Genomic DNA, 13,171 nt, shown 5'->3' on the forward strand with positions numbered 1-13,171 from the left:
GTATAGGCTTATCCTTTGCTCCTCCTACTCCCTGGGGAAGAATATATTAACCTCCTCTAGTCACTCATTATTTCTATCCCCTCAGCTTTGTTCTATTTGAGTAAATATATATTAGGCCACTGCCTAGCCCACAACACCCTCTTTGTTCTTTCCTTGTATCTCTTTGTGAAAAGAGCCCTGTATTCAAGAGAACGTGGAATACATATTTGTAAAGAATCCACAAGTAGAGGGGCGCCTGAGTGGCTCAGTGGGTTGGAGCCTCTGCCTTCGGCTCAGGTCATGATCCCAGGGTTCTGGGATCGAGCCCCGCATCGGGCTCTCTGCTTAGCAGGGAACCTGCTTCCTCCTCTCCCTCCTGCCTGCCTCTCTGACTACTTGTGATCTCTATTAAATCTAAAAAAAAAAAAAAAAGATTCTCTCTCCCTTTCTCTCTGCCCCCTGCCTAAGTAAAAAAAAAAAAAAGGAAAAAAAAAAAAAGAATCCACAAGTAGGGACGCCTGGGTAGCTCAGTGGGTTAAGGCCTCTGCCTTCGGCTCAGGTCATGATCCCAGAGTCCTGGGATTGAGCCCCACATCGGGCTCTCTGCTCAGTGGGGAGCCTGCTTCCCCTTCTCTCTCTGCCTACTTGTGATCTCTGTCAAACAAATAAATAAAATCTTTAAAAAAAAAAAAAAATCCACAAGGACAGTCTGGTCAAAGTACATTTCATGATGGAGTGAATCTGTTGCAGGACTTTATATGACCAGCTTTGATTCAGGTCAGTATTTCCTGAAGCCCTACCACCTGCAGGCATTGTGCCTGTTTACAGGGATACAAAGATACTCAAGAGTTTCTGTTCTCAGGGCACCTGGGTGGCTCAGTGGGTTAAGGCCTCTGCCTTCAGCTCGGGTCATGATCCCAGGGTTCTGGGATCGGCCCCACATCAGGCTCTCTGCTCAGCAGGGAGCCTGCTTCCACCTCTCTCTCTCTGCCTGCCTCTCTGCCTGCTTGTGATCTCTGTCAAGTAAATAAATAAAATCTTAAAAAAAAAAAGTGTTTCTGTTCTCAACAGTATTATAATTTAGGAAAGAAAACAAATGCAAAAATAAATCCAATACAGTCTAAAACTTGCAACAACAGAAGCAACTGCACGATTGGTAGTATGGAGGAGGCCAGGAGGTGATACGTAAGTAAGTTTATGAAAAATTAGAAATAAGTCCGAATAAATAAAGGAAGGAATATTCTAACACCTGGAAGCATGAAACAGCACATTATGTGCAGGGAGATATAATTTGGCACTGCTAAAACAGAAAATGCAAAGGACAGGTGTGGCAGATTACAGAGGTTGACAGAGGCAAAACAGTGACAGGCCTGATGTGTCATATTAAGGAGCCTGGATTCTTTTTTTATTTTTTTTTATTATTATTATTTTTTTTTAGATTTTATTTATTTATTTGTCAGAGAGAGAGAGGGAGAGAGAGCGAGCACAGGCAGACAGAATGGCAGGCAGAGGCAGAGAGAGAAGCAGGCTCCCTGACGAGCAAGGAGCCCGATGTGGGACTCGATCCCACAGGACGCTGGGATCATGACCTGAGCCGAAGGCAGCTGCTTAACCAACTGAGCCACCCAGGCGTCCCTGGATTCTTTTTTTAAAAAGATTTATTTGGGGCACCTGGGGGGCTCAGTGGGTTAAGCCTCTGCATTCAGCTCAGGTCATGATCTCAGGGTCCTGGGATTGAGCCCTGCATCAGGCTCTCTGCTCAGCAGGGAGCCTGCTTCCCCCCTCCGCCTGCCTCTCTGCCTACTTGTCATCTCTCTGACAAATAAATAAAAATCTTAAACAAACAAAAAAAGAAGTAGAAGAAAGAAAAAAATCCTCCTAACCTTAAGATGGAAGAGATAAAAGTTGGCTTACATCCAGAAAGAAAACAGCTGATAGAGGCTGAAGCCAGGGAAGGGAAAGGAAGCAAGATGTGAAACAGAACCCTAAAGAAACAGTTCTGAAAAAGTGACCTGTAAGAAGCCATCACATTGGGCAAAAAGGAGATTAAAGATGGGTAAGCGTAGACATGTTTATAAACTGGGGACAAATGGATGGTATGTAATAGAACAGAGGGGTAGTCTGCTTAGAAACAAGGCTGGGGGATAGCAGTCAGAAAATGGTTTGGAGACTGCAATCATGTGACATCTGTGCTGAGAGGAACAGGAGGTAGAGTGGTGAATAATACTGAGGCCAGATAGCGTCAACCTGTAGAGATGCTGGTGGAATAGACCCAGGTGTGTGATTTCCTTCAGCAGCACTCAGGTTCCAAGATATAAATTTGAATCTGGCAGGCAGGACCAAGATCTGAGGAATGATGGTACTGGTATGAAAATAAGGAGCTTTTTATGAGGCCTAGGAGAGGTAAAGAAAATGAAGCCAGGTCGGGGAGGATAACAGAATGCAAAATGTAAAGGCTCAGCAATAACTTAATGCAAAAGTTACTTTAAATGAAGTCTGGGACATATGGAGCTAAGGAACCAAGTCCCATCTTGCACCGATTTGAACCTTAAGAACAATAAGCTGTTTTAGTGGCTGAGATTTTTGGTATTTAACAGGGAAGAAAATATGATAAACTCACCAAACAGTCACGCTGTAGGGTCTTACATAGAGCATTGTACATGTCAGCATCCAAAAAAAGACCATCTGGAATATCTTGTAAGAAGTCCAGGTCTTTAAAGGTGGGGAGAGGCTTCTCTCGCTCTTTTTGGGAAGCCCGCCGTTTGTAGGTTGAGCCCTTGAGGTCATATTTGATGTGCATCTTGACCGACCGTGGTAAGAGATTGTTCATCACCACAATTCGAATGTTCTTACCACCTGCCTGCACACAGTACAGTCCATAGAATTTAGGCAGCAAAGTGCGAGGATTCTGGTTGAGGTTCTGAGAGCACAAAAGTAAAAAGAAGCAGGAGAGCAAGTCAGACGATTTTCAGTGAAACCCAAGGGTAAAGGCTGCCACCCCCTTTCCTCTGTCTGCTATATGGGATTCAGGTACAATCTATCTGTCCATAAGCCCACATCAAATTTGTTTACAATTTCCCAATACATCTACCTCAGTGATTGGAGCACCACCAAGGATGAAAGATTATGACTTAAGTCGAAGGCAGATGCTTAACTAATGGAGCCACAGACCTGATGGAGCCACAAACTGTCCAACAGAGTAATCAGTCAGGATACTCAATATATGATGGGTATTCTTTTAGAGAGGCTTAAGAAAAGATCATGTTGAAAAAGTCTTAACTCTAAGCCCTTGGTATAGTATATTCTTGTGGCTGTGATGCAAAGCAATACTAACTTCTCCAGAAGCCCTGAGAGCAGTCACTCAGAGTTAAGATGGAGTAGAAGTAACAACTTCATTCCCTAGTGTAGGAGGTAGATTAAGAACAGAAAACAAATTATCACTGAATTTCAACTTTGGGCAGGATGGTCTAAGTCAAATAACACTTAAAATAAGACAGATGGGGTCCCCGAGTGGCTCAGTCAGTTAAGTGCCTGCCTTCAGTTCAGGTCATGATCCCAGGGTCCTGGGATGGAGCCCTCTGTGGGGCTCATCAGGGAGTCTGCTTCTCCCTCTCCTTCTGCCACTGTTCCCACTCGTGTGCTCTTTCTCTCTCGTTATCGCCCTCAAATAAATAAAATCTTTAAAAAAAAAAAGACACAAAAAAACCCTTTTAGCCCCAGAGACGCCAAAGAGATGGGGCAAAAAGCCCCAAAACAAACTACATCTTTAAGACAGAAATGCTGACTTTGTGTTGCCCTGCTGAAGAGAGCCCCCCAGCCTTTTTTCCTTTTTTAAAGATTTTATTTACTTATTTGAGAGAGAGCACAAGCAGGGGCCAGGGAGAGGGAGAAGCAGGCTCCTCGCTGAGCAGGAAACCTTACACAGGGCTTGATCCCAGGACCTTTGGACCATGACCTGAGCATAAGGCAGATGCTTAACTGACTGAGCCATGCAGGTGTCCCAAGAGAGCCCCCCAGCCTTGTCTAGGAGTGGAGTGGGCAGCAGAGGTGGCCAGTGCTCCTCTTCCCTCACCATGTAGTATCCTGGAAGCAGCTTCTGCAGAAACTCCGCTTCTTTATGCTGAACCGTTTTAATAATGAATTCATCATCGCTGGACACATAGAAGAGGGAACCACTAGCCCCAGAGTTGCAGAGTTCAATCAGCGGCTCACTGCAGAGAGAGTACTGGGGCCCAGGAAGAAGAGAGTAAGAAGTTCAGAAATACCAGGGCCTGTCCGACCAGAAATTAAGTACAGATGCAATTCTGTTCTAAAGGTATATTAGAGCAAGACTGGAGAAAGGGTCTTCCTTTAGGAGGATGCCTCTGATACTGGAGTCATAGAGTCCTGGGAACGAGAGCTTACCAAGTAATCATCAGGCCGGATACCAAATAACTCCCGAAAGTAACGGAAGGCAACAGGTGCATAGGTCTTGAACCGAAAGTCATTGTAGTGATGAGCAGGGGTCAAGTTGCTCCCTTCACTGTAGGGTTAAAATAGAAAAAGCTGTAATTTACCAGTCCCTGTCATCCGGGAAGTCCACCCTGGGCAGACACTCAGAGTAACCCAGAGGCAGGTCAATACACCCCTTTTGAGAGAAAGAGAGGGATTAGATGAGTCAGTTACTTAGTGGGACAAAGCCACAACATGGGGATTAAGACATGGCACAGGGAGTCAGACTGCCCCTACCCAGTGCACTGAATTGCTTTTTAGGGCTCACTCCTAGGGCCGGAGGCTTATGGAAGCATTCAAAGGACACCATCTGTTCTCTAAATTCTCTATTCCTACATCACCCCAAGATCAAGTCAAGGACTGGACATTAGGCACATGCCTAAATTAGACCTGAACCCCGAAAACTGGCCTGAGGTTGATATGAAAAAGCCACACTTCCCACGGTATTCCCCTGAACATTAACCTTTGTACCTGGGGAAGAAGATACTCTCCACAACATAGAAGTCTTGCATGAGGACATCACGCTCTGGTTTGGTACTCAGGCTCCCCACAGTGTGAGTAATGCCTAACTGGATGGCACCTTTCAAGGCAGATGAGGTTGTCTGAGAAACAAAAGAGAAAATAGGAAAGTTTCTAGTATTAAATCTGATCAGAACAATAAAAACTCAGGAGGGAAGAGCCAGAAGAAGCACTCAAAAGCAAATGGCACTTCTGGTACTTCAGACTAAGCTGTGGCAGTCCAATTCCTCCATCTACTTGCTTTACATGGCTGTTAAGCCTGCTAAAGGTTGCAAGGGTATGAAAATACACAGTAGCAAAGGCAGGACTGAGTCAGCCTGAGCTAGGCAAGGTGTTCCTGCTTCTCCAAATTTATAGCTGGAAGCCACAATCCATATCAACATTTGGAAGATACGTTGTATTGAGAGAAAAATTTTAAGTCTCACTACAAAGATTCCTGCGTGCAGAATGTCTGGGGCTCTCCAAACATTTTATTCATGAAAAATAGACTGTAACTAAAATACGGACTGATATTCCGAAGGACTACCTGGCTACAGAAGCTTCAGTCCTTTAGGGCAGAGCCTGACTCATGTCCCAAGGACGACAGGCTGACAAAAAAAAGTTCCTAATTGAAGAGAAAGCCTGAAAAACTAAAATTATTTCTGAAAGAAGTGTTTAGGTTTAAAATGATCACACTATAATCAAAAACAATGAATTCAAGAACCTCACTCTTATAATCCCATGGGAAAATATCAAATCATCTAGATCTGTGCTGTCCAATATACTTGCCACTGGCCAGAGATAGCTACTTAAGTTCATTAAAATAAAAACTGAAAATCTGCCTTTTCAGTCTTACCAGCCACATTCAAGTATGACTAGTGGCTACTATTGGAGGGCACAGACTATAGCACATTTCAATCACTGTAGAAAGTTCTACTGGACAGTTTTGTTCTAAATGATTTCCCTTATCCCCGACTCTTACCAAGTATTAAATTACTTGTACTTCTACTTAGTCGTCATTAGGCACTAAAATGTTAACTAGAGTGGTACCTGCCTGGCTCAGTCAGTAAAGCATGTGACTCTTGATCTCAGGGTCATGAGTTTGAGCCCCATGTTAGGGTCAGAAATTAATTTACTTTAAGTAGGCTCCATGCCCAATGTGGGGCTCAAATTCATGACCTTGAAATCAAGAACTGCATGCTCTACTGAGCCAGCCAGGTGCCCTGTTAGAGATTACCCTCTGCCCCCCAAATTTTATACATATACACACACATACACATACATATATATGTAACTAGATTTTGAAGTGTGTGCCTCTCCAATTAGCCTAGAAACTCATCTTTTTGTCTCAATGTTCAGCACATAAATAGAGCTCAATAAGTAACTGCTGGATTGACAAGGGCCTCGAGCCCATTCCCAGAACGGGTCAGGTACCTGACAATGGAATAAAGACAGAGAACACCCACAAGAAAAATTTACATGGGCCAGAACTCCAAGAACTCCAAGATATCTACACACACTGTATCAAACAAGGTATAAACACTCAATGGAACGGTTGAACACTGTCCTTGGGAAGCCTGAGCACCTCCCAAAGTGGTCCAGAACCGAAAGTAAACTCTAAAGTCCAAGGTGTATGATAGCTCTTGTGCAAAAGGCTTAGGATATCAAGAAATGAGACAAAATGTGGAGAATAAAACCAACGGGACAGAGCTATCCCTTCCTGGACTAAAATGAAAGTGTTCCACCCAGACACACCTTTTTATACGTCGTCTCTCCTGAGGAATCAACACCTCGGTGGCCTATTTTCTTGATGGGCATGCCAGAGGCATAAGGCACCTGGAAAAAGAAGAGTCAAAATTAGCATATGATCCCCATGTAATACACCATATAGCTACCATGATACATTAAAACAAACTGAACACTCAACCCACCCGTTCTACGTTACAAATATTTTGTAAAATCTTCACAAGACCCACACAGTTTTAGTGTTGTTTCCAAATGAATTAACTGGCTAAAAGAACAAAGAAAATTCCAAGGGACACATATTTCACTTTTGATCCTCAAGGAAAAAAAAGGGGGGGGGGACATAAAAAAATGAGTGACATTAAGGAAAAGTAGAGACAAGAGAACTATAAAACAGCTGCTCCAGGAAAAAGAACAAACCTTAGTTCACAAAAGGCAGGTTAAACGTAGTTCCACAGACCCCCATCTTTTTTCACCAGCTTTCTTTCAGAAACCTCTACCCCTGTAACTTTCAACCTGACATGAATACTACCTGCTCAAAGTGCATTCACCAGTAAAAATGATCTAGCCACTTGCAAATTCAAGTACTGCAAGCCTAGGAATTAAAAAGCTGAGGCAATAAGATGATTCTTCTGAGATAGGAGCCCTCAGTGCCTTGAAGAGACTCCTGGCAACATGATATGGCTTTGTTTTCCACCCACAGGATAGACCCTAAAATAAGGAAGGAGTAATACCAGTAGAGCAGAATTTAGAAGGTTATTTCCCACATCAAGATGAAACACAAAAGACGCAAAGGTATTCTTCGTGATGTTAGTACTCATTAAGTTAATAAACCAGAGGCAAAAAGGCCAGTGTAAATAGGGTGTCATGATCTTAGGGCCTGATATTCAAGTTCTACTCTTCTTTCTAAGGCCCTTAATATCAGAAAACCCTCAGTATATCATCTCAAAGATCTTGGAAGAGGTTCTAAGAGAAAAACCTAAAATCTCAGGCCAAAGGGGGTCTGCACTCTGAAATCCTGTCACAAAACCCAGGAGAGAGGCAAGAAATAAGAGGTTTGGGAAATACTGAATAGGAAGAAAGTTAAGTAAATGGAAGATATTCTGCACAGAAAAGAAAAACTCAGGAAATTAACAGCATCTATATGGTTAAAAGAAGTTCTTCAAATTCACTGAAGCTATGCAACCAGGAAGCAGTAACAGCAAAACCAAAGAGTAGGCTTTAGTGACAACTATGTGGGTTTTAATCCCAGCCTTATTAATTGTGTGACCTTGGGCCAACTGTAGAACCTCTAATCCTCACTCTACTTATCTATAAAACATGGATAGCAATGGTACTTAGCTCACAGGAGTGTTTACCAGATTAAATAAGAATAAAGGACGCTTAGATAAATTATTTACTCTTTGGTACACTACCTTTGATACATTTAAAAAAAAAAAAGCTCAATCAATGCGAGCTATTATTAATATCTATAATAAACTACAACAAAAGTAGCTGTTTAATCTCTAGTTTACCAAAGAGATGTAAAAGTCCTGTCTAGCTTCCAAGATTCAAGTAGGGAGAAAATAAAGATGTCTTTTTTTTAAGATTTTATTTATTTATTTGACAGAGAACACAAGTAGGCAGAGAGGCAGGCAGAGAGAGGAGGAAGCAGGCTCCCTGCTGAGCAGAGAGCCCCATGTGGGGCTCCATCCCAGAACCCTGAGATCATGACCTGAGCCAAAGGCAGAGGCTTTAACCCACTGAGCCACCAGGGCGCCCCGAGAAAATAAAGATGTCTTAAACAGGTATCCTTCTATTCCAGAATTAAAGTTTCAGAAATATGTATCAGTATCAAACTCACCTCAGACGGCATGGATCTCTTGATTCCTGATGCTGTCGAAAGAATAAACAAAACCACAATCAGAAGTGTACATACACACACACTAGGGCCCACAATTTCTATCAAGCACACTGAAACAATTGGGGCTTGAGTCCAACTAAACCTGACAATGAGCTCCTGCCTTTTGCTCTGTGATACTAAATCCTTTTGGATAGGGATTTTAAATATCCCTTCCTCTTCTTCCATACTCATAGAGGCCTTATGCATACTCCATTCTTTTTTTTTTTTTAATTTTATTTATTTATTTGACAGACAGAGATCACAAGCAGGCAGAGAGGCAGACAGAGAGAGAGGAGGAAGCAGGTTCCCTGCTGAGCAGAGAGCCCAACGCGGGACTCGATCCCAGGACCCCGAGATCATGACCTGAGCCGAAGGCAGCGGCTTAACCCACTAAGCTACCCAGGCGCCCCCGCATACTCCATTCTTGTTCTAGTCCCTTTTCTTAGTCAGTTCTCCAGGAAATATATCTGTTCTTGATACACTTAACCATCAGGATAAAAGGGTCTCATCTGATACCATGGCTGAAAGAGAAAGAGCATAAGAGATACATAAGACTCACTGGAGAGTCTAGGGCTTGATTAATAATTCTTCCCGTACAGCTAAAAGGGTAAGAACTTCTAGAGCATATCTGTGGTGCTTTACTCCTCTATTTATTATTTCAGAGAAAGGTAAAGAGTTGATCTATGGAAATAAGGCAGCTAAGGATACGACAATACAATGTTGAAATAATGATTCTGCATCCCTACCTCATTTTGATTTCTGCTGCAACTCAATAGGAATTTATTAGCATTTACTTACTAAAGTGAGTTTTACTTACCAAATATTTAATCAGTGCAGATGTGTAAGATAATTGTGTAGTTCAATCTCGTAAGTATTATTACTTTTATCCATTTAAATTTAGGAAAGATTTTAAGAATATGTTTACAAAATGACTAAAAGAACCTATCTGTAGAAAATCTACTCTGAAAGGTTAAATCAGTTTTTAAGGGTCTGTCATCCCCATAACCTTCATCAATGATCACACTGGAGACACATGACCACTCAGGAAGACAGACTGTTGTGTCGTCCCCCTACTCCCCAAGCCACCCCCATTCATACTGGAAAATATTGACCTTCATATACAAAGACTACTGATAGAGACCTACAATCTAATTCTAACAAATTCAAAGGGAATAAAGATTAGCCATATTAAAGAAAATTAAAAAGAGGAGCCTAATGGGATGGATCTGCAATAACACCTGAGCAGGAAGATCCCAGGTTCCAGTGTATGTTTAAGGACGAATGATGAGGCAGCAACACATGGGATTAAGGGCAACAAGGTGAAGCTCTAATTATCATTGTTTAAGGCAAATAATCAAGGGCCCTGAGAATTTCAGAATATAGCTGGGCTCAGAGGAAAGGTTATGACAATAGACCTTAGTCGTACATAGGCCATAGACCACATACTTCTGTTACCAATAAGCAGAGCAGCAAAACTTCTTCCCCATAGTCAGTCAGGGTGGCAAAAAAAAAGGGAACAGATGGTTTTCATTCTTCTTCCCAAAATAGGAGGCAATGGAAATGTCATCTAGCTGTTAGGAAGATCTGCTACATAAAATGACCCAGAAAACTGGAAAACCAGAAAAGCCCAATTATCTACACCCTTTATAGATGTTTCATCTTTAATCAGATCAACTTCAGCTAGGTAAAAGACAAAATAAATTAGTACTGGAACCCCAAGCTAAAGCTTCCAAGGAACAATAAGGATAACTCTGACTTATGAATAAAACTGCTACTGACTTACTATAAAATTTAAGGTGTCCATCAACAAAGAAGAAGAGGTCCAACCTTTTTTTTTAAGATTTTATTTATTTATTTGATAGAGAGAGGGAGCACAAGTAGGCAGAGAGGCAGGCGGGGGCGGGGCGGGGGAGCAGGCTCCCTGCTGAGCAGAGAGCCTAAAGCTGGGCTTGATCCCAGGACCCTGAGATGATGACTTCAGCTGAAGGCAGATACTTAACCGACTGAGTCACCCAGGCACCCCAAGGTCTAACCTTTTATATCTTATAAGCTTTTAGCCAGGAGTCAACATGCTGAGCTATTTAAAAATCAGGAGACTTGGGTTCAAATCCCTATTAGATCAGACAAATTGTTCTCTATGCTTAACTAAAACAATGAACCTATATTAGAAACCTTATGGGGGTGCCTGGGTGGCTCAGTCACTAAGTATCCTGGAATGGAGTCCTGAGTCGGGTTCCCTACTCATTGGGAAGTCTGCTTCTCCTTCTCCCTTCAACCTCTCCTCCTTGCTCGTGTGCTCTCTCTCAAATAAATAAGTAAATAAGTAAAATCTTAAAAAAAAAGATGGGGCACCTGGATGGCTCAGTGGGGTGCCTGGGTAGGCTCAGTGGCTTAAAGCCTCTGCCTTCAGCTCAGGTCATGATTCCAGGGTCCTAGGATGGAGCCCCACATTGGGATCTCTGCTCAGCAGGGAGGCTGCTTTCTCCTCTCTGCCTGCTTCTCTACTTGTGATCTCTGTCAAATGGATAAATAAAATCTTTGAAAATAAATAAATAGGGGTGCCTCGGTGGCTCAGTGGGTTAAGCCTCTGTCTTCGGCTCAGGTCATGATCTCAGGGTCCTGGGATCAAGCCCCGCATCAGGCTCTCTGCTCAGCGGGGAGCCTACTTCCCCCTCTCTCTCTACCTGCCTCTCTGCCTACTGGTGATCTCCGTCTGTCAAATAAATAAATAAAATCTTAAAAAATAATAATAATAAATAAAAAATATAAATAAATAAATAAATAAATAAATAACATTTAAAAAGAAAAGAAAAAAAAAAAAAAAAAAAAAAAAGAAGGCAGCGGCTTGGGGCGCCTGGTGGCTCAGTCACTAAGTGTCTGCCTTCAGCTCAGGTCATGATCCCAGGGTCCTGGGATCGAGTCCCACATTGGGCTCTCTGCTCAGCAGGGAGCCAATTCTCTCTCTGCCTGCTGCTCTGCCTGCTTGGGCTCCTCTCTCTCTCTCCTCTGTCAAATAAATAAAATCTTAAAAAATGGCTTATGTAGGGGCTCCTGGGTAGCTCAGTCAGTTGAGCATCTAACTCTTTATCTCAGCTCAAGTCTTGACTCAAGGTTGTCAGTTCAAGCCCCACATGGCATCATTTAAAAAAAAAATCTTGGGCGCCTGGGTGGCTCAGTGGGTTAAAGCCTCTGCCTTCAGCTCAGGTCATGGTCTCAGGGTCCTGGGATCGAGCCCCGCATCGGGCTCTCTGCTCGGCAGGGAGCCTGCTTCCCTTCCTCTCTCTCTGCCTGCCTCTCTGCCTACTTGTGACCTCTGTCTGTCAAATAAATAAATAAAATCTTTAAAAAAAAAAAAAAATCTTGTGGATGCTTGAGCAGCTCAGTCTATTAAGTGTCTGCCTTCAGGTCTGGTCATGATCCCAGCGTCCTGAGATGGAGGTCTGTTTCTCCCTCTCCCTCTGTTCCCCTCCACTTGTGCTCTCTCTCGCTTTCTCTCAATAAACAAAATCTTAAAAAAAAAAAAAAAAAAATCTTATGTAAAGATTAGATGAGATAAGCTAAATCAAATGGACCATAAGGTGCTATACAAATGTATTCTTTCTGTGTGATTTCTAAAGCAAAAGCAAAATTGGGCTCACAGCAAGGTTTAATGCTCAATTACCTAGACTTTCAAGGAATTTTAATTAGCATCTCAAATTACCTGGCTCCTCCCAAACCCCTCAGCTGTACCCCTCCACCACACCCTCCTGCAACTGCACACATGCAAACTACAGAATCACTGATTCTCAATGAGAAAATCAGTATGCTTTCAGTTGAGAAGACAAACACTGATTCTGGACTCCTTAATCAGTGCCTGACCTAGCCCTTCCTTTTTTGCCACTGAGAAAAAGGTCTGGAAGGACCTGGCAGAATCAAGAAGGGCCAACATCCCATCCTCTTTGACATTCTTATCTAGAAAATAACCTCCTCTGTACATAAGTAGTCACTAGACAAAATTAAACAATGGAGGGGAAAAAAAGGCAGTTAAATGATTTCAAAGCACAAGAGTTAGTAAGAAAGTCCTATACTTCCCTGAAAAGCTCTACCTTGCTACCTTTCCTAGTTTTATCCCACAACAAGTAGCTCTAGAGCTGCTACATTCTTGCAAAGTACCCAGAACCAGGGTGAGAGGACTTCACTCAGTGGAAGGGAAGCAAGGCAAGTGGCAGGAAGAACAGGCAGAGGGAGAAGCAGGTTTCCCACTGAGCAGGGAGCCCGATGTGGGACTCAATCCCAGGACCCTGGGATCATGACCTGAGCCAAAGGCAGACACTTAATGAAATGAGCTACCCAGGCGTCCCATAAGCCTCCGACTCTTGAAGTCTGCTCAGGTCATGATCTCAGGGTTGTGACATGACAGCCCTGCATAGGGCTCCTTGCTCAGCACAGAATCTGCCTGAGATTTGGTCTCCCTCTGACCCTCCCCCTACTCACAACTCTTCCTCTCTCTCTAAATAAAATCTTTAAAAATATATAATGATAATCAGAACAAGTAACACAGGAGGAGGAGGAGAACAAAGACCTAAGACTTATTACTCT

General features: G+C 42.8%; 1 protein-coding gene across 5 annotated transcripts in view; it reads right to left on the bottom strand.

The window, feature by feature from the left end:
- LOC111161951 (phosphatidylinositol-4-phosphate 5-kinase type 1 alpha) overlaps window positions 1-13,171 on the bottom strand; it is a 39,437-nt gene that overhangs the window by 10,055 nt on the left and 16,211 nt on the right. For all 5 annotated transcript variants that reach the window (XM_022526036.1, XM_022526035.1, XM_022526033.1 and 2 more), the window contains 6 exons: window positions 8,555-8,586; window positions 6,724-6,804; window positions 4,942-5,072; window positions 4,384-4,501; window positions 4,052-4,204; window positions 2,600-2,899 (listed from right to left, as the gene is read on the bottom strand). In XM_022526036.1, coding sequence (XP_022381744.1) covers window positions 2,600-2,899; window positions 4,052-4,204; window positions 4,384-4,501; window positions 4,942-5,072; window positions 6,724-6,804; window positions 8,555-8,586 — 815 coding nt within the window. The remainder of the gene's footprint in view (window positions 1-2,599; window positions 2,900-4,051; window positions 4,205-4,383; window positions 4,502-4,941; window positions 5,073-6,723; window positions 6,805-8,554; window positions 8,587-13,171) is intronic.

Source organism: Enhydra lutris, unplaced genomic scaffold, assembly GCF_002288905.1.
Source record: "Enhydra lutris kenyoni isolate GAN:26980312 unplaced genomic scaffold, ASM228890v2 scaffoldscaffold88, whole genome shotgun sequence".
Classification (NCBI taxonomy): Eukaryota; Metazoa; Chordata; class Mammalia; order Carnivora; family Mustelidae; genus Enhydra; species Enhydra lutris.